General features: G+C 45.8%; 1 protein-coding gene across 3 annotated transcripts in view; it reads left to right on the top strand.

The window, feature by feature from the left end:
* The first annotated feature begins 13,282 nt into the window (after positions 1 to 13,282).
* Positions 13,283 to 21,277, top strand: part of LOC105480172 (tetratricopeptide repeat and ankyrin repeat containing 1) — a 128,964-nt gene continuing 120,969 nt past the window's right edge. For 2 of the 3 annotated variants that reach the window (XR_011619957.1, XM_071091417.1), the window contains exon 1: positions 13,621 to 14,075. Coding sequence is in view for 2 of the 3 variants with exons in the window: in XM_071091417.1 (XP_070947518.1) it covers positions 13,696 to 14,075 (380 nt within the window). In the remaining variant the exon portion in view is untranslated. Of the gene's footprint in view, positions 13,393 to 13,620; positions 14,076 to 21,277 lie in introns of those variants that run through there. The other variant, XM_071091418.1, reaches the window with a different exon arrangement.

Raw genomic sequence — 21,277 nt, 5'->3', positions numbered from 1 at the left:
TTTGAGGTGCTCACCGTCTAGTGACAGATGACAGTTATAAAATGATGTGATAAGGGCTTTAATAGAGGCATGAATAAGGAGTATTGAGCAGGGAGTGGTGAAAATGGAGAGGCTGAGCTGGCTATCTGGGACAGTCCAGGTTTACACATGGGAGGTAATGATAAAGATGAGTCATAAAGGACTCATCACAAGCTTTTGGAATTTGCCAGATAGAAGGAGGTGGGAATGTCACATCAGGCCACAAAAATAACAATTCATGAAAATACCACTAGTTCTTCAAACTGGAGTTCAGTAAGGTCAGGGCAAACAAGGCGTAGGATAGCTTCAGCCTTCCTCAGCTTGTCAACTAGATCTGATAGAGGTATTTGGTTTTATTTGTGGTAATAAACTTGCCAACCTCTCTGGCCTGTCTGTGGCTGAGTTTTATATGGTAGATACTGTGCCGAAATTTTGAATTAACTAGATCTGATAGAGGTATTTGGTTTTATTTGTGGTAATAAACTTGCCAACCTCTCTGGCCTGTCTGTGGCTGAGTTTTATATGGTAGACACTGTGCCGAAATTTTGAATTAATTGAACAGGAACTTTCACATAATTAAATCAAGTTTTCCAGTCTCTGTCAGAAAATCAAAAGTTTTTTTGACATCAAGCCCACCATCTCCATGGCAACTATTAGCTGGAGCCACTTTAGAAGGAGCCTGGCTGTCCCAGTTTGCTGTAGACCTTACCTCTCCTGGGCGCTTACACCTACCTGGCCAGACACATTTAGTTGTGATATTTGCCTGACCTCTGTAGACAGCTGAATGTGACCTCTGTTTTCAGACATCTGGGGGCCCCAGTTACACGAGTAGGCCAAGATTCTTAAGAAATCAGGTGCAGATCCCCTATGTGGAGGTGAAAATGAAGGGGAAGAAGGAAGCAGGGAGCAGGAGTTGACCCAGCTGCTGAGGTTGGTTGTGTAGAGCGCCACCTAGAGGGGAATGGGTCAGAGCATAGAAAGAGAAAGAGGCAGCAGTCCCTTCCTGTGGCTGGGGCCTACAGGAGGAACAGAATGATGCATGAAGATGCCCAGGACCCATTCGTTGGACATTAATCCTGACCTGTGGGGGTAAGAGTGATAAGTCTACCCCTGATTGTCCTGGGAGCTGGGGCAAGAGTTCAAATGGAGATCCAGAGCCCACAGCCTGCTCCCTTTCTCTTCATAGCCTTACCTCTGTCCTACAGAATAAGATACACATGTGTGTGGCCACCCCAGGCCGTAAGTCCAAGTTCTGTCCACAGCTTCCCTAGTTGCTGGCAAATAGGTGGCCCTTGTTCAACCATTGAAACTGGGGGTATGTGCACTGGTACGTGGCTCACTATCAGAAAGATAGACACAAAAACCAGGCCTGACCAGACTCTTAAATAAGTCTCAGAGCTGTTTTGGCAAGGAATTTTGGGGTCTAGGTACCGCAAACGTGTTCTAGAAGCTAGGTGTGGACTCTAGATGGGCACCCCTTGGGCTGGTAGACTCCTCATCCCTTATGGAGGGGCATGGTCAGAAGACAGCCAGCGTCCAAGAGCCTTATAAACTCGAGGGCAAGGGCTGAAATATTATCAGGAACAGGGATGCACTTGGGTTACTATGGGTAATGGGGTCTGTGTTAGTTTGCTAGGCCTACTGTAACAGAGTACCACAAATGGGTGGTTTCAAACAACAGATACTTATTCTCTCACAGTTCTGGAGGCTAGAAGTCCAAAATTAAGGTGTTGGCAGGATTCGTTGTTTCTGAGGGCTCTGAGGGAGAATCTATTCCACACCTCTCTCCTGGTTTTTGGTGACAGCTGGCAATGGTTGCAGATACATCACTCTAATCTCTGCCTCCATCTTCACGTGGCATTCTCTCTGTTTCTCTGTGTCTGCACATGGCCATTTTCTTATAAGGATACAAGTTATATTACATTAGGGGCTCCTCCTACTCCAGAATGACCTCATTTTAACTAACTATACCTGCAACAACCCTACTTGCAAATAAGGCCATATTCTGAGGTACAGGGAGTGAAGACTTCAACATACCCTTATTGGGGGAAACAATTCAGCCCACAAGAGAGTCTATCATCAAGTCACAGGCACCGACAAGGGAAGTAGGACTCACAAGTTTGCAGAAACCACCTTGCAGCCAGGCCTCCTACAGCTTTGGAACAAGGTGGATGCTCCCCCAGGACAGCTTGGTTCTCCGTGACTGTTTTCTTTTTTTTTAAACGGGCTCTCACTCTGTCACCCAACCTGGAGTGCAGTGGCATGATCTTGGTTCACTACAACCTCCACTTGCCAGGCTCAAGCGATCCTCCCACCTCAGCCTCCTGAGTAGCTGGGAGCACAGGTGCATGCCACCACACCTGGCTAATTTTTTGTCTTTTTGGTAGAGACAGGGTTTCACCATGTTGCCCAGGCTGGCTCATTGACTTATGCTAGTAGATCATCTAATAGCACAGTGCCCCAGTCCCTCCTCATCAACTTCAATCACTCCTGCTGCTTTCCCAAGCAACTGCCTTCACTCTGTGTATCTTTTTCTTGACCTGATGGCTTCAGCTGAATCTGGCTCTGTGGCCCCTGTAGCTGCTCTTTGATTGTTTTTCATCTTTTGCTTCCACTACCGGTTGCCCCTAACCTGCAGTTCAAATTGCTGAGAGATGGTCTGGTCCAGAAAATTGCTGTGGTCTCTGTTGGCATAGCTTTCTCACCAGTTTGCCTCAGGGGAAAATGGATAATCTGCATATTGGCTGCCCTAGGGATAGGTGCCTGCCCACTCAGGTCGGAGTAGCTGTGTCCCTGGTATCCATGGCCAGTTATCTCGGAGGAAGCAGCCTAAGTGGTTTATTAGTGGTGGCTAAGGGCAGGACAGTTGCCCATTGCTCCTCCTAAGACAAGGTTTCCAAACCTTGGCCTTACTGTCATTTTCGGCTGAATAACTCATTGTTGTGGGGTACTGACCTGTCCGTTCTAGACTGTTTAGCAGCATCCCTGGCCACCACCTAACAGATGTCAGAAGAACCCTTTCCCCTTCCTGCAGAATTATGACAATTGAAAATGTTTATAGACTTTGCCAAATATTCCCTGGGGGAAAAATCACCCTTGGTTGAGAACCACTGTTCTAACCGTATGGGAGGTACCAGAATTAGCCCATCCATGTGGGTGTAGTAGGTAGTTAGGACTGTGAGTGTGAAGGCTACTGATTATATATCTGCCCTCTCAGAGCTGGCTCAGAGACTGAGAGAAGTAGCTTCTGCTAAGGACAGGGGTCAGATAGAGCATTGATGGGTTCATAGATGAATGGCTGTGCTCATTCAAAATGGGGAAATGAAGACAGAGTTGTGTGTGTGTGTGTGTGTGTGTGTGTGTGTTGCAGCTTCACGGACTTGAGTGAGCATGTTCATTGGTTTACTCTTTGTGTATGTATACATTTTCAAGAATGTGCAATTCTCTGTGTGGGCGAAGGTATCTGTGTGAGGGCATATATATGTGTGTGTGTATCTCAAGGTTGGACTGTAAATAGTCCATGCTGCCCCTCCTATGTTATCAGGATAGATTAGTGTCATATGTGACACACCTCATTGGCATTTTCAGATTCTTACCCTTATACAAGGTAAGAATCAGTTCCACTGAAGTTGAAATGGAAAACAATTTCTGCTTCAGTGTTTTTGTTTGTTTGTTTGTTTTGTTGTTGTTGTTGCTGCTGTATAAACCTGTCTGCCTCTAAGCATATGTAATAGATAATGCTCTCAGTGGTCTCCAGTGACATCATACTTGAGCATCAGAATCCAGGATGGACTAAGCTCAGGGTCCAAGAGACACACAGCCAAGCCTATTCTGAACTTGTATCTATTTTCTAGCGTTAGCCTTTTAACCAACTGGTTATATAGCAGATTGCTTAACTTTTAATTTCTTTAGTTTTCCTTTCTGTAAAATGCAGGTTTTAATACCCTTCTTAGAAGACTGTTTTAAGAACAACTTACATTATCATAAGGAATTTAAAGAATAGTGCTTCAGAAATGTTGAGTGAAGACAAATTGTGCTTCCTCCTGTACTTGCATTATTTAAGTTCTTCTCTTTAAAAAAAATCAACTGATATTTATTTCTGTACTGCATGCTCCTGATCAAAACAAAAACAAACAAACAAAAATACAAAATCAACAGAAACAAATGACTATTGAGTTATGCCATGGTAGACACTATACCAAGTGAAGACCACAGACCAAACTCTATATACCCAGATAGCTAACCAAGTAAAAAATTTTGGTCTGTGGTCTTCACTTGGTATAGTGTCTACCATGGCATAACTCAATAGTCATTTGTTTCTGTTGATTTTGTATTTTTGTTTGTTTGTTTTTGTTTTTTGTTTTGTTTTGTTTTTTTAGACAGAGTCATGCTCTGTTACCCAGGCTGGCGTGACCTCAGCTCACTGCAACCTCTGCCTCCTGGGTTCAAGTGATTCTCCTGCCTCAGCCTCCCAAGTAGCTGCGATTACAGGCACCTGCCATCACACCCAGCTAATTTTTTTTTTTAATTTTTTTTAATTTTTTATGTTTTGAGATGGAGTTTTGCTCTCATTGCCCAGGCTGGAGTGCAATGGTGGGATCTTGGCTCACTGCAACCTCTGCCTCCCGGGTTCAAGCGATTCTCCTGCCTCAGCCTCCGGAGTACCTGGGATTACAGGCATGTGCCACCACGCCCAGTTAATTTTGTATTTTTAGTAGAGATGGGATTTCTCCATGTTGGTCAGGGTGGTCTTGAACTCCCGACCTCAGGTGATCTGCCCACCTCGGCCTTCCAAAGTGCTGGTATTACAGGCATGAGCCACCCACAGCACCCGGCTGTTAATTTTTGTATTTTTACTGGAGATGGGGTTTCACCACGTTGGCCAGGCTGGTCTTGAACTCCTAACCTCAAGTGATCCACCCAGCTTGGCCTCCCAAAGTGCTGGGATTACAGGTGTGAACCACCATGCCCAGTCTGCTGATGTTTTTGACAGTGATGATTCTGGCCTGCTTACATCCCTAAGATTATCTGACAACTTTCAGTTATTCAGTGTTATTAAAATTGGTCCTTGGTTACTTTCAAATGAGAAGAGCTTACCTTTTTTCAACCAACCACCACATGTGAGAAGCAGAAAGATAGGTGGGGCAAGACAATGCCCTCAAGATATTATTGTAACGGATAAGCCACAGACTCAGAAGGTAGAGACCTGTGGACACCCTGGTTGGGTGATTTTCTTATCGTTTTCTTATCCTTTTAAATTAATACTTTAAAATTTGTGTTCAGTCTGTCTATAGAGGAGAGACTGTGCAGTGTCTGGGCAAAGGCAGTGGACAAAGACTTTGCTGGAATATTAGCCTTTCCTCTGTGGTCCAGGGAATTTTATTTCAGACCTGACTCCTTACACTGCTTATCACAAGCAGAACCCTGCATCTAATAGGACCTATTCCCGTTGAAAAGCAGTTGAGTCACCTTCTATTGTTAGTGAACTTGTCCTTTGGATTGGTTCTCCATCACTCCTGCCTCCAGCCTCCAAACCAACTGGTATTTCCAAATGCTCTTTCCAATCCCATATAAAACTCTCTCCAGAGTTTTGGTAGATAAAACTACTTCATCTTGTTAGCTTTCCAGTAATGTTTTGGGACTTGTTAGAGGTGAGTAGCATAGGCAGTTGCCCAGACAAATCACCCCTTGATCTGTCTGCAATCTAAGGCCCTGAGCGCCAGAGAGCAAAAGCCTAGGGAGGCATGGGAGTGGGGGATGTGGAATGGGGAGAAGAAGCATTATTGAGCACATTCTCCAAAAGACAGGACTTTCAACCATTTAAAAAAATATTGTAGGACTTTGGTGAATTGAAAACAAGTATTTGTTTTTTTCTCCCTCCTGAAACCCCACTAAATTGTTAAAAGGCATACAGAGAGGAAGAACAGGAGAGAAGGCAACAGCGACAAAAGCCTGGAAGCTGGAAAGCTATTAGAAAAGCGGGAAATAGGCCAGGCACAATGACTCATGCCTGTAATCCCACCTTTTTGGGAGGCGAGGCAGACAGATGACTTGAGGCCAGAAGTTCAAGATCAGCCTGGCCAACATGGAGAAACCTCATCTCTACTAAAAATACAAAAATTAGAATTGGTAGATCGAGAGCAGGGATTCTTAACCTTTTATGTGTTTTGAACCTCTTAGCAATCTGATGACATCCATAGACCCCTGCTCAGGATAATCTTTTTATTTTTATTCTTTATTGATTTTTGAGAAAGTGTTTCACTCTTGTTGCCCAAGTTGGAGTGCAATGGTGCGATCTCGGCTCACTGCAACCTCCCTCTCCCAGGTTCAAGAGATTCTCCTGCCTCAGCCTCCCAAGTAGCTGGGATTTGAGGCTCATGCCACACGCCTAACTAATTTTTTATATTTTTAGTAGAAATGGGGTTTCACCATGTTGGCCAGGCTGGTCTCAAACTACTGACCTCAGGTGATCCGCCCGCCTCGGCCTCCCAAAGTGCTGGGATTATAGACATGAACCACCGCGCCCAGCCAGGATAATATTTTTAAATGCATAAAATGAAATATATAGGATTACAGAGAAAACTATTTCCCCTATTGAACTATAATTCTCAACATATTAAAAATAACTCATTTCTGATATAATATATCTTCTTTATTAATACGTTAAACAACAAGATCTAACAGTAGGTCTAATCATAATTATAAAGTAGGTAAACAAAAACAATATTCTGGGGTATCCACAACACTGTAATGGAATATGAAAGAATCCATGATTTCTATTGTTGACAAAGCTTTGGATACTGCTTTTATTGTAGTTTTAGTTTTTTCTTTGTTTTTGCCTACATGTGTAATCGAAGGCAAAGCTAAATTTCAGTTAAAGAATAGTGCAGATAAAGATGATAATTATGTTCTTATTCAAATTCACAGACTTCCCAAATTCTGTGTATGGATTTCTGGTTAAGAACTTCTGGTTTAGAGCCTTGCTTAAATTCAGATTCAATATTTTTGGTAAAAGTTCTTCATTCGTGTTGCTGTGTACTTCCTTTTGCATCACATCAGGAGGCACATAAAATCTGGCTGTCCCACTTTTAATGATGTTGGGATTGGTAAATGAGATTTAAAAATCACTGGCCAGATCTATCCTTTCTCCTAGTGTTTTTTGCTCCATTGATAATCACTGACTAGATGGGCTCCCACCTTTTGAATATGGGAAATCAGAGCATTCAGAAAAAAAATATTGTAATGATTAAAGTACACCGACTGTATTTTTTAAATCCGTGAATCATTTAAAGAATTTGCTGAATCCTAGGGTACCAACTCCTTCTGAAACTGGTAAATAAAGGGAAAAAAGCATTTAACCCACTTTTTCTATATGAACTATTTTTCAGGGCAACCAAATGGGTGTAGATGGATAGTTCTTTATAAAATAATTCCAGCTAATAAATGCAGAAAGAATGATATAATTAGAAAAATGATTTTTCTTTTTCTTTTCTTTTTTTGAAACAGGGTCTCTTTCTGCTGCCCAAGCTGGAGTGCAATGGTGCCATTACGTCTTACTGTAGTCTTGAACTCCCAGGCTCAATCTATCCTCCCACCTCAGCCTCCTGAGTGGCTGGGACTGCAGGCGCATGCCACCATGCCCAACTAATTCTTGTATTTTTTGTAAAGACGGGGTTTTTCCATGTTTCCTAGGCTGGTCTCAAACTCCTGGGCTCAGGTGATCCCTCCCCACCTTGGCCTCCCAAAGTGCTGGGATTACAGGTATGGGATTAGTCAAACCACCACGCCAGGCCTGATTTTTCTTTTTTAATGCTTACTTTCTCATGTTTGAACAGTGGAAGCCCATTTAAGTTGCTTGCAGGATCCCTGGACACAATCCCATTACTCTTTGGTAGCTTCTTTGCTTTCTGGAACAACAAAATGTCCCAGGCTCAGCTTGTACATTTCTGCCCCAGACTTAGAATCAGTAAATTTCTTTAGAGTCTTGGTTTCTTGTAGAGAAGAATGTTGTTTAGAGATCACTTCTTGGGTGCCAGAGGTGCACATTGTTAATGAGCCCAGTAATACCACATCATATCAAAGATGGACAGAATGAATAGAGATAGGAAATAAATCATGAGTCCATACTGGTATTTCTTTTTTTTTTTTTTTTTTGAGACGGAGTCTTGCTCTGTCGCCCAGGCTGGGGTGCAGTGGCCGGATCTCAGCTCACTACAAGCTCCACCTCCCGGGTTTACGCCATTCTCCTGCCTCAGCCTCCTGAGTAGCTGGGACTACAGGCGCCCGCCACCTCGCCCGGCTAGTTTTTTGTATTTTTTAGTAGAGATGGGGTTTCACCGTGTTAGCCAGGATGGTCTCGATCTCCTGACCTCGTGATCCACCCGTCTCGGCCTCCCAAAGTGCTGGGATTACAGGCTTGAGCCACCGCGCCCGGCCCATACCGGTATTTCTAATTCAGTTTTCAGATTACAGGTTTTTTCCCTCAACTTCTTTCATTTTATATTTGTATTTTTCTCTTATATTGAAAATCTTGGTTTTGAATGAGACATTGTCATAATTAATTATTTGCTTATTCTAATTTACACTCATTACTAAGTAATAAAAATACTAAGCAATATTTTTAAATAAATGTTTTAAAAATAGTGTGCCAGTATTACTTAGTAAAAATATGACTATGAAATTCAAAATTTTTATTGTTTGTTATCTTTTTCCCTTAGAATACATCCCTGTAGTCAAAATATTGTGTCACTAGAAATAATTTTTGTGTAGTTATGCTATCTACTTGATATACAGTTGAGTTTAGTTTGTCTCAGTTTGTTTCCAATTTTAGGAAATGCTTTTAAAAACTTAAATACAACTTCTCAATTATGTTAAATACATATATGGTTATGAAGCTAAAACTATAAAACAAGGCATATTTAAAGAAGCCTAGCTTCCCTCCTGGTCTCCTCTACCCCTTACCTTCTTATAACCACATATCTCAGTTTTTAGTTTTCTTTCCATTGTTTCTTTCAGAAATCATAAGCAAACACATAAAAATACCCACTTCAACTTACTTCAAAGGTAGCACACTATAAACACTGTTCTCGTCTAGATTTTTCTCACTTAGCAATATTTCCTGGCCTTCAGCCCACAGTCTTATATAGAGATACTTCTCATTTCTTAGTACAGCTCCATATTTTCCCACAATGTGGATGTACCATAGTTTATTATCAGTTCTTTGTTGATGGATATCTTGTTCCCCAGTGTTAGTAATGAGTAGCTAAGCATCTGAGGAAAATCCATAACAAGGGGAACAAAACAGAAAACAGAAACAGAAAAAGGATCATGGAGAATGGAGCCTATGCAAAAGGAAAAAAAAACCCTATTAACATCTACAAGGAGATAATAAAAAATATGCAATCATGAAAAGACAATGGAGTACTCCAACAAAGGAATGCTTATAGAATAAAAAAGAGCTCTTAGAAAAGTTAAAGTATGATATCAAAAACAGAAAACTCATTAAGAAGAAGTGGAAGATAAAGTTGAGAAACTCTCCCAGAAAGTAGAGCAAAAAAGGCCAAAAAAGATGGAAAATAGGAGAGAAGTGATTTGAAAATCAAGCAACTATATCACAGAGATCAGTCCTGGAAGTTCAATATAGGTTTAAATAATCCTATATTATAGGAATAATAGGATTAAAAAGAGAGAGAGAGAAAAAAAGAAAATAGGGAAAAAAAATCATCAATAAAATAATTCAAGATATTTTCCCAGACTGAAGAGCTTGAGTGTTGAGACTGAAAGAACCCACTCAGTACCCAGTGGAATCAATGAATGGGCCCACATCAAAGCAGATCATTGTGTAATTTCAAAACACTGGGGAGGAAAAGAAGGTTCTTCATGCTTCCAGAGATTAAAAAAAGAAGAGGTCCTATAAAAAGATTGGTGACTGATGCTTGAACCCAGGAGGCGGAGGTTGTAGTGAACCGAGATTGCACCATTGCACTCCAGCCTGGACGACAGAGTGAGACTCTGTCTCTAAATAAATAAATAAATAAATAAGATTGGTGATTGAATGTTTTCAGAATTCCCAACAGCAGTACTGGAAGCTAGAAGTCACTGAAGTAATAACTTCAGAATTCTGAAGGAAAATGATTTCTATTTTTTTTTTTTTTTTTTTTTGAGACGCAGTCTCCCTCTGTCGCTGAGGCTGGAGTGCAGTGGCGTGATCTTGGCTCACTGCAATCTCCACCTCCTGGGTTCAAGCGATTCTCCCGCCTCAGCCTCCCAAGTAGCTGAGATTACAAGTTTCCACCACCATGCCTGGCTAATTTTTGCATTTTTGGTAGAGACAGGGTTTTGCCATGTTGGCCAAGCTGGTCTCAAACTCCTGACCTCAGGTGATCCTCCTGTCTCGGCTTCCCAAAGTGCTGGGATTACAGGTATGAGCTACCGTGCCTGGTAGAAAATGATTTCTAGCTGATAATTTTATACCCAGCCAAACTATATTAAGGATAAAGGTTTTCAGACAAGCACAATCTCAAAAATTTTACCTGATCATGCATAAAACTGAGGGGGAAAAAAGCCCCAATAACAAGAAGTAGCAATACAAATGTTATTTAGAGATATGAGCATAGGCATCAAAATAATCAGGTAAGGCCGGGCGCGGTGGCTCAAGCCTGTAATCCCAGCACTTTGGGAGGCTGAGGCGGGCGGATCACAAGGTCAGGAGATCGAGACCACAGTGAAACCCCGTCTCTACTAAAAATACAAAAAATTAGCTGGGCGCGGTGGCGGGCGCCTGTAGTCCCAGCTACTCAGGAGGCTGAGGCAGGAGAATGGCGGGAACCCGGGAGGCGGAGCTTGCAGTGAGCCGAGATCGCGCCACTGCACTCCAGCCTGGGCAACAGCCTGAGACTCCGTCTCAAAAAAAAAAAAAAAAAAAAAAAAAAAAAAAAAAAAATCAGGTAAAAGATGTAAAAGTGGTTGTTTCTAGGGAAGAAGTCAGGTGGAAGGGGAAAAGCGGCCTGTTCTTTTATTTTATTTTTATTATTTTTTATTGAGATGGAGTCTCGCTCTGTTACCCAGGCTAGAGTGCAGTGGCACAATCTTGGCTCACTGCAACTTCCACCTCCCGGGTTCAAGCGATTCTCCTGCCTCAGCCTCCAGAGTAGCTGGGATTACAGGCATGCACCACCACGCCCAGCTAATTTTTGTATGTTTAGTAGAGATGGGGTTTCACCATATTGGTCAGGCTGGTCTTGAACTCTTGTCTCGGGTGATCTGCCTACGTGGGACTCCCAAAGTGCTGGGATTACAGGCGTGAGCCACTGTGCCTGGCTGAGGCCTGCTCTTTTCACTGTGAATGTATAACTGATAAAAATATAAAAATAGAAGACAGAGAAGAAACAATTTTAAAAAGAAAGATAACATACTGATGTGACTTTTGAGGACTATGGTGAAGATATCAAAAGAAGATGTATGACAACAAGATTCTGAGATGCTTATGAAAACTAGTGAAAGAGTGGTCAAAGTGTAAAAGGACCTTTTCAGTTTTTTTAAATCCTCCTCTCCGTCACTAATCCCTTGGCTTGCTCTCTTTGATGTAAGAAACTGGCTAGACTTTCTGGAAGTAGATGCCTTGTAGTTGGCAAAAACAGCAACAACAACAACAAAACAAAATAACCCCCCAAAACAAAAAGAAAAACAAAACAAAAATCCAAAACCAAAACCAAAAATATCTCCAAAACCAAAATAAACCCCCCTAACCAAAAAACCCCAAACCAAAACCAAACCTAACCAAAACCCAAACTGAACAAACCCAAAAATCACAAATAGAAAGAGGTATGCTAGAAGAGGTGGCATGAGCTTTCTTAAATATAGAATTGAGGGATGCTGGGAAAAGTATTGGAGGAAGGATATGGAAAGTATCCTAAAAGTGAAAGGGCCAATGATGTCTGGGAAATAGCAAGTAGCCAACTATTTGGTGGCTAGCAGTGATTCCCAAACTTTGCAGCATGTTATAGTCTTTTTAAAATCCTGATGTGGCTGGCTGTGGTGGCTCACGCCTATAATCCCAGCCACTTGGGGAGGCCTAGGTGGGTGGATAACTTGAGGTCAGGAGTTTGAGACCAGCCTGTCTAACATGGTGAAACCCCATCTCTACTAAAAATATAAAAAATTCAGCCAGGCAAGGCGGTGGGCACCTGTAATCCCAGCTACTCGGGAGGCTGAGGCAGGAGAATCACCTGAACAACAGAGCGAGACTCTGTCTCAAAAAAAAAAAAGAAAAAAAAAAATCCTGATGCCCATGACATACCCATACCAATTAAATTAGACAATTTGGGAGTAAAAGCCAAACACTCGCGTTTTTTGTTTTTGTTTTTTTTTCCTTTATTTTTAGTAGATATGGGGTTTCTCCATGTTGGTCAGGCTGGTCTCAAACTCCCGACCTCCAGTATTCCGCCTGCCTGGGGCTTCCAAAGTGCTGGGTTTACAGATGGGAGCCACCTGCCCGGCCTTGTCTCTGTTTTTAAGCTCCCCAGGTGATTCTATTGTGTAACTAAGACTGGGAGCCACTGCAATATAGAGTTTGCATGAGGAAGCCAAGATTGGAAATGTGGGGTAAGATTGTGAAGAAGAATCTCAAATGCCCGGCTACTTAACCTGATCTCTAGGAGACAATGGAGTGCCACTGATGGCTTTTGAACTGCATGTGATTCATCGTGATGTTTGGGGAAGATCAATGCACAGAAGAAACCTCTGTGAGATTCTAGAAGCAAGGAGACCACTAGCTAGACTGAGACTAGTTCACAACTCAGAATGACCAGTGCAGAGAAGTACACTGTGCGCCTTAGGTGTGTCCACGTGTCACCAAAGCCTCTCTGCTTCACTGAAATGTGTGGTTCCCCTCGCTAAAGCTCTGGTGGTGTCCTCCCCGCCACCAGGCAGCCTGGTATGATGGTCCCCCAGAAGGATGGGCGAACCACCACGGGGATGCAGCGTAGGCCGAACCTTGCCCCAGGAGAGGGCGGCGGGCTTAGCTCTCTGATTGGGTGGATTCTCTGGCGTGTAGGAAAGTACTCCCAGGCCCAGAGAAGCTGTGAAGACCAAACAGGAGCGGTGGGCGGATGGACGTGCAGCTCCCCAGGCCGAGAACTACTGGGGAGGTGGAAGCCTGAGGTGGTCCTTTCCGACCCACAACTCTGTAGATCATCACTGCCCTTCCAGGAAGTGGAAGGACGAGGCAAGATCCTCATTTGGTTGCCTGCCTGTTCAGGCCTGTGCGCACTTACTCGCCATGGACACGACGGTGAGCTTGGAGCAGCCTGCGGTCTCGCTGTCCCCTTCACTCCCGGACCCCCAGCCTCCCCAGAGTGGAGGGGCGAGCACACAGTAAGTACTTGATGTTCGCCTGACTCCTGAGCTCCTCCTCCGTGGGAGCTAGGAGGCTTGTTCTCCGTACCTCCTTTGTTGGAGGGAGGAACGAGGGAAAGAGAAAAGCCACACTGAGGCCGTTGACTGATCACTTTCTTTACCTCCCGGACAACAGCGGTGGGCCCCTCTAAGGAAAGCCGAATTCTCGCATGCCCGAGGAGTGTCGGAGGTGGTTGTGTGCCTAGTTCCTCCTGGTAAAGGGCTCGAAGCACTCGTTTTTCAAAGGCGGCCGAGAGCCATACCACTGGAGCACTCGCTTGCATGATGGGAGACATCGAAACGCCCCTTTTGAACGCGATGACAAACACCCCCTCCCACTTAGCAGCGACGTGCACGCGACAGTTTTTGGGCTCTCGCAACTACGTGGAAACTTGGAATAGGTCTGCGGCTGCACACAGCCCGGGCGCCGGGGTTCCTGCGCTCCCCGCCCCCTCTGATCGCGGCTGGGTAGCGGAGCCCCAGCGAGCTAGGGGCCCCCGAGCGCCGCCTCTGCATCGCGCCGCCCCTGCCCCGGGCTCCGGTAGCTTTCGGGCTTCCGCACTGCCCGCCGCGCCCTGCCCACAGGGAAGCGCTTCCCGAGGCGGCGGCGGTCCTGGTGCGGACCCTCCGGCCGCAGCCATGTGGGACCCGCGGGCAGCTAGGTGCGTAGTGGCGCGGGAAGCACGGGGCACCTTCGGCCTTCTGGGCCCGCCACACTTCCCGGCGGGAGGCGGCCGCGCGCGGGGACTGGCGACCCTGAGGTAGCGGCCGAACAGGCCCGCCGGGACATCCCTGTGGGGCCCACAGCCATCTAGGTGCAGACCCGAGCCAGTCGCGCGGGGTCGGGCGCGGGGGACTGCTCCGGCCTTTCCAGTCCGGAGGGACCAGGGCGTGCGCTGCGACAGGACTGCGGCGGCGCGCGGCCTGCCTAGCTCCCACCCCGGCATCGAAGCCTCTGCTCTTGGGCCCACCTCCGCATCTTCGGGGGTTCCCGGGGGCTGCCGGCACGTTCCTGACCAGCGAACGCGCCCCCGGGGCAAGCACTCTTGGCGGGCTGGCGCCCGGGAGCGGAGCACAGCGGTGCAAGGGAACCGTGCCAGGCGGGAAGGGCGGAATTTGCGGGGAACTTGGAGCGCGCTGGCCTCTTCCCGGCAGTAGGAGGCCTTCTTCCCTGCCCGCCGGATTGTGGGCTGCTGGGCTGGCTCAAACTGGACTGCACGGTCCATCAGCCTGGGCTCACCGAGTCTAGGGGCAAGGTAGTAGCAGGGACCCAAGGCTGGGAAGCGGAGTCTTTAGAAGCCTTTGCTTCTGCCTCAGAGCGTTTCCGAACCGGAGCTCGGAGTCTGTTACCTGGGAGGCGCTCTGCGTTTCCTCCCAACTCCCTGTCTCCGTCCCGCGGGTAGCCCTGTGCACTTGCAATCCGACTGAGATGACAGAGCCCATCTTTGGCGTGCAGCGCGAGCCACCTTTTCTCCCAGATGGGGGTGTTTCTGGGCGGTTGAAAGCTTTGGTGCTTCCTAGGAAAATTTTTATAGAAGTGTGCAATTTGGAAAATAAAAGAAAAATTTAAGAAACAGAAAGAGAATGGGGCTCTGAGGTCTCTAGTCCCCCGACCTGCTCCAGCCCAGTTGCTGCTGGCTCTATTAGTCCTTATGCGGGAAGGAATAGGTGGGAGCAAAGGCCTTCTGTTCCCATCATAGGTATGCTCTCCTGCTCCCTCGTGCTGAGCGTTTTGAGTGCCAGGATCCTTTTTGATACAAGGCTGTTACCCTGATGGCATCCTGTTTGGTCCTTTATAGAAAGAAAAAAAAAATGTACTACCTTGTGTGTGTTGGAGGGCTGGGGCGGTGGTCATGAGTTTGTTTCAACTGTTTTCCAGGCAGGTCTGTTTTGTGTAGGATTGCAGGATAGGTGCTTGAGTTCATATGCTCTTTGCTGGCTTTTGCATCCTCTGCAGGGGGTGGGGGGGGGGCTGGGTAGAGGTGGGATAGGCGTGTGTGGCATTCACTCCCAGAGTCACATCCCACTGCCACTGACCTATGTATGGGTTTCTAAGTCTTTTTTTCGATTAAGATCCACAACCACCCACCTATATGTATATAATGTATATATACATAATATGTGTGTAATATTATATGTATGCACATATATCTACACACACCCACACGTACACGTGTAAAATTGGAGCAAGAGCTTCATGGTATAGTTATTCTTTCTACAGGGTGAGGCACAATGATATTTTCTTTTTTTTTTTTTTTTTGAAACGGAGTCTCGCTCTGTCACCCAGGCTGGGGTGCGGTGGCCGGATCTCTGCTCACTGCAAGCTCCGCCTCCCGGGTTTACGCCATTCTCCTGGCTCAGCCTCCCGAGTAGCTGGGACTACAGGCGCTCGCCACCTCGCCCGGCTAGTTTTTTGTACTTTTTAGTAGAGACGGGGTTTCACCGTGTTAGCCAGGATGGTCTCGATCTCCTGACCTCGTGATCCGCCCGTCTCGGCCTCCCAAAGTGCTGGGATTACAGGCTTGAGCCACCGCGCCCGGCCGATATTTTCCATTCTATTGCCCCCTCACCCCCCACCAGAGGGATTCTCACTCTGTCATCCAGGCTGGAGTGCAATGAGGCGATCTAGGCTCACTGCAGCCTCCACCTCCTGGGTTCAAGCGATTCTCCTGCCGCAGTCTCTGAAATAGCTGGGATTATGGGGCGGGGGGTGGGGCGCCACCACACCTGGCTAAGTTTTGTATTTTTAGTGGAGACGGAGTTTCACCATGTTGGCCAGGCTGGTCTCAAACTCCTGACCTCAAGTGATCCACCCGCTTCTGCCTCCCAGAGTGCTGGGATTACACGCCAGAGCCACCACGCCAGTCCATTCTTTTTTTTTTTTTTTTTTTTTTTAAAGCGGGTTGTAAATTGTTAACTTCACTGTATGACCGACTGACCAGCTTTATGGGGCAACTACAGGTTCTGTTTGGGCCAGTCTCCCAGAGTATGAGGAGACTGTCAACATTTCACTGGGGAATTGACTTTGGAAGTGAGGACTTGGTGTAGGAGAGATGGAGACTGAAATTCATACTTGAGTAATTAGAATACTGTAGGACATGGCTGTGTGGTCCAAGCCAGTACCATCTGCAAAGACAGACCGCAGATGCTTCTGGTTACTTTCGTTCTGGCTATGTGTCCACACAGAGCTGGCCTCCTGCATGGATCCCAGTGGGGCCTTGTGTGAACGCTAGGGAGGTAGGGGCATGATAGCTCCTGTTCTTTTTTTTGAGGAAGAAGAAAGGAAGATGCTGCAATGCTACTGCAAACTTGGATTCACAGTTTTCTAAAAGGATTCTTTGGGTCTTGTCTCAGAATTTCACAGCTGCAATCAAGAGCTGGACCATGATCATTTTATAGATGAAGAAATTAAGGCCCAGAAAGGCCATCACTTGTTAGTCATTAGCTACAAGTTAGTGTTAGATCTGGGATTAGACAACTTATCTCTTGACTTCCCAGTCCATGGCTCTCAGGAACCAAATAGAGACTGGCCTTGTGGGAATATTAAACTTCTCTCTGCTGGTTGCTTCCGTTTTCCTGAAGTTACTACCAAAGACCCATTTCTATAGTACATGCCCACATTATTTTGTCTTTGCTTTTGGGGATGAAGATTATTTTAGTAGCCAAGTAGAGCCTGCAGGCCCCCTGTTTGGGGAAGGTAAAGTGATCTGAAGAGGAGGGTTTTAAGAACTGAAGTGGTGGTTGAGGTGTGGGCCTCTCTGGCCATTATCAAGTATGTGGTGTTGGTTTTCTTGACCTTGAGGAATGAACCCTCTACTGCCTTTCCAGACAGGGAGGTGGGGCTGACCCATCAGTGCCTTGCCCTCAGAGTGACCACAGGCTCACTGCTTTTAAAACAAATTTCCTTGGAGTGCCGCCTGAGGTTCCCAAGGCCAAAAGCACCCTTGTATGAAATCTTTATAAGAAAGAAAGATTTGGGGCAGCAAAGATGACACTGTAACAGTTACAGCGAAGATTGTTACTTGGGCCGGTTACAGCGATGGGAAGAATGGTTAAGTTTAAGCTTTAAAAAAGAAAGTACTGAACCAGATAAACAGGCATCTTTGGAACACAAAAATGTCACAGTGCCCAGCCAAGAGTGGTTACTCCTTTGGTCACTCCTTTGGTTAGCGAGGTTCATTCTGCCTGAGCAGACATTTTTCTTGGTCTAAAATTGCATAAGTATTGCCTTGTTTGTTTTTGTTGAAAATCTGGAAGTGTGAATAACCTTTGCCTAAGATACCCTGGACTCAGTTTACCTGAATCAATTCCATCTTTTGTTTAGATGTTGAGCCTCAGTGTCAGTGCCTACCCTGCACTCACCATAGCATGCTTGTCTCAGCTCCTGTGAGCCTGGTGGGCTGGTGGGACTCCTGTGTGTCTTTTGGAGCCAAGCTAAATCTGGGTTTAGCTATATCTGTCTTTGAAGTTCCAGCAACATTTAGATTGGGATGTTTTTATTTTTTAAGCACTGGATCCTCCTAGCACTTGGAAAGAGGGCAGTATTCCCAGTCCTAAAAATCGGTGATGGTATTTTGAAGGAAACCAGGCCAGTAGTACACAACACATAAAATATAGAGAATTATAGCACTATATTGGGTGATCTTGATTCACTGGGACAAGAACGCACGGAGAACAGTCTTGACCTTGGATGGGCTCATCCTTCATGTTCAGCTGTGGCCACCAGGGCAATCTTTTTTGCTCACCCTTAGAATAGCTCATCTTCTGCCCATGAAGGTCTGCTCTACCCAGGGGCTCAATCATTGATGACTTCTAGGGACTCATTGGCCTGAACTCATTGGCCAGGTACTAAGGCTATCTATAATCTGGCCCCCAGACTGTTGCTCTAATATGCTGTTTCTTCTTACTTTTCTCACCTCTACTTGCTTTCAAGTCAGTTCTGCTCCTCAGATATGTCCAAGGGTCCGTATTGGGCTATGGAGGATGTAAATACATAAGACATAGGCTCTGCTAATTGTGACAGAACAGAGTTAATATCATGTAGACCTGTGGGAAAGGATTAGTGGAGGTGCAGACAAGCACTCTAAGAGACTTCCCAGCTCCTGAATCTTTCCCAGAAGGAAAGATGGGAGGTCAGTTTTGAGCTGTACCTAAACAGGTGAAGAGCACTTCTAGCAGGCGGATTAGGGTTGCCAGGAGGGAGAGAGGGACATTCAGGTTAAAGGAGCAGCTTCTTACTAAGAATAAGGTGGGCCAGTTGTGGTGGGTCATGCCTGTAATCCCAGCACTTTGGGAGGCTGAGGCGGGTGGATCACCTGAGGTTTGTAGTTTGAGACCAGCCTGGCCAACATGGTGAAACCCTATCTCCACTAAAAAATAAAAAAAATTAGCCAGGGATGGTGGTGCACACCTGTAGTCCTAGCTACTCAGGAGGCTGAGGCAGGAGAATCGCTTGAACCCGGGAGGTTGAGATTGCAGTGAGCCGAGATTGCTCCACTGTACTCAAGCCTGGGCTACAGCGTGTGACTCTGTGTCAAAAAAAAAAAAAAAAAAAGTGAACAAAAGAGCTTAGACCCTAAACATCAACATAATAATAATAGTTTACCCTGTGCCAGGCTCTATCTTAACTGTGTTTCATGTATTATTGTATTTCATTCCCACATAAATATTTTGAGCAAGTCCCATTCTACAGACGTACCTGTACTGGAATGTGAGCTTCATGAAGGGGCAGCAGTGTTTTTTGTTATTGTTGCTGTTTCACAGAGCTCAAGCATCTAGCAGAGTACCTGGCACACAGTAGGGACCAATCAATATTTGTTGACCGTCTGAGGAAACAAGGAGTTCAGTCATGTATGTATGTGATATTGTCCTTGTTTTCCAGTAAGGAAACTGAGGCCTAGAAATTAAGTGAATTTACCACCTGACACCAGGCCTGGGAGAGAGAAAATTGGGACTTGATCCCAGATTTCTGGATTTTCTCTTCTATGAGGAAAACATATATCCTTACATCTTCCTTCTGGGACTGGTCCCCAACCCTGTTAATACTGCTGTGCAAAGTCATGTGAATGGGAGGGAGCCACATGAATTTGGGGTCGTGGCTAAATTATGGTGGGCACATAGTGTTAGAGAATACTAGAAAGGTAAGCAGAGGCGTGTATATGTGTGTGTGTGTGTGTGTGTGTGTGTGTGTGTTAGAATGGGAATGTGAACTATTCGGGCTTTATTCTACATGAGGTTAGAGGCCATGGAAAATGTGTTTGTGTGCCTGTGTATACACACAGCTCTGTGTTTTATTTATTTATTTATTTATTTATTTTTGAGACTGAGTTTCACTCTGTCACCTAGGCTGGAGCGCAGTGGTGCGATCTCATCTCACTGTAGCCTCCACCTCCTGGGTTACAGTGATTCTCCTGCCTGAGACTCCTGCTGCAATGACCAGCACATGCCACAATGCCCAACTAATTTTTGTATTTTTTTTTTTTGAGATGGAGTCTTGCTCTGTTGCCCAGGCTGGAGTACAGTGGCACAATCCAGGCTCACTGCAGCCTCTGCCTCCTGGGCTCAAGTGATTTTCCTGCCTCAGCCTCCTGAGTAGCTGGGACTATACGTGCCACCACGCTCAGCTAATTTTTTTGTATTTTGGTAGAGATCAGGTTTCTCCATGTTTCCCAGGCTGGTCTCGAACTCCTGAGCTCAGGCAATCCGCCCACCTCGGCCGCCCTAAGTGCTGGGATTACAGGGGTAAGCCACCGTGCCTGGCTAATTTTTGTATTTTTAGAGACAGGGTTTCACCATGTTGGCCAGGCTGGTCTCGGACTCCTGACCTCAGCTGATCTGCCTGCCTCGGCCTCCCAAAGTGCTGGGATTATAGGTGTGAGCTATCACACCTGGCCAGCTCTGTGTTTTATTTAGAAGTTTTGACTCTGGAGGCTGGGAGTGTGGATAAATACATCTTCCAGCCTGGCCAAAGTCCACAGTTTTTTCAAGGTAAAGTTCAAGTCCCTATGTATGTATCAGGAAACTATGAACTAGAGTTAGAACAGAGGCTAGAATGGGTGGGCCCGGTGTCTCATACGTGTAATCCCAGCACTTTGGGAGGCTGAGGTCAGGAGTTTGAGACCAGCCTGGCCAACATGGTGAAACCTCGTCTCTACTAAAAATACAAAAAATTAGCCGAGGGTGGTGGCGGGCAACCCGAAATCCCAGCTACTCAGGAGGCTGAGGCTGGAGAATCGCTTGAACCCAGGAGGCGGAGGTTGTAGTGAGCTGAGGAGACCATGCCATGCCATTGCACTCCAGCCTGGGCGACAGAAAGAGACTCCCTCTCAAAAAAAAAAAAAAAAAAAAAAAAAAAAAAAGGACAGAGGCTAGAACTCTGATTCTCCCAGTGCTGCTAAGGGGCCACCCTTCAGATGTCCTTGTCCATGGGAGATTGTTTTACCTTTGGGGAGCTCCTGGACACCTCCAGACCCTCCCTATGCAGCAGTGACAGGTGTTTTCACCTCTCTGCTGGGTTTGACTTGCCTCTCAGATTGAGGAGGAAGCAAATTGCTGTGGTTTCCGGGTTGGGAGGTGGAATGAAGGGCATTAGTTAGCATTTAAAGTGTTACATAGAGGTTTGGAGAAGGTTCTGGGTGGAGAGATTCCTGGGCTGCTATTATCAAAGCCCAAGTTCTCCTTTGATTAGAAAACATCTTTTTAACGGCTGTCACTGGAGTACCTGGTGTACTCCCTTTTTAGGGCTGCTCCCAGCTTCATCGCTCCTGGGACACTGCATAAACAATGGGAGCCATGAAGGAAAAATGGCAGTTATTGGGCAACTTGGGCCTAGCACAGATACTTGAGTCAAGATTTATGAGTAACC

This window comes from Macaca nemestrina, chromosome 2 (genome assembly GCF_043159975.1).
Source record: "Macaca nemestrina isolate mMacNem1 chromosome 2, mMacNem.hap1, whole genome shotgun sequence".
NCBI classification, from domain to species: domain Eukaryota; kingdom Metazoa; phylum Chordata; class Mammalia; order Primates; family Cercopithecidae; genus Macaca; species Macaca nemestrina.
The sequence above is the reverse complement of the archived record's forward strand: the minus strand, read 5'-3'. Positions and strand labels throughout refer to the sequence as shown.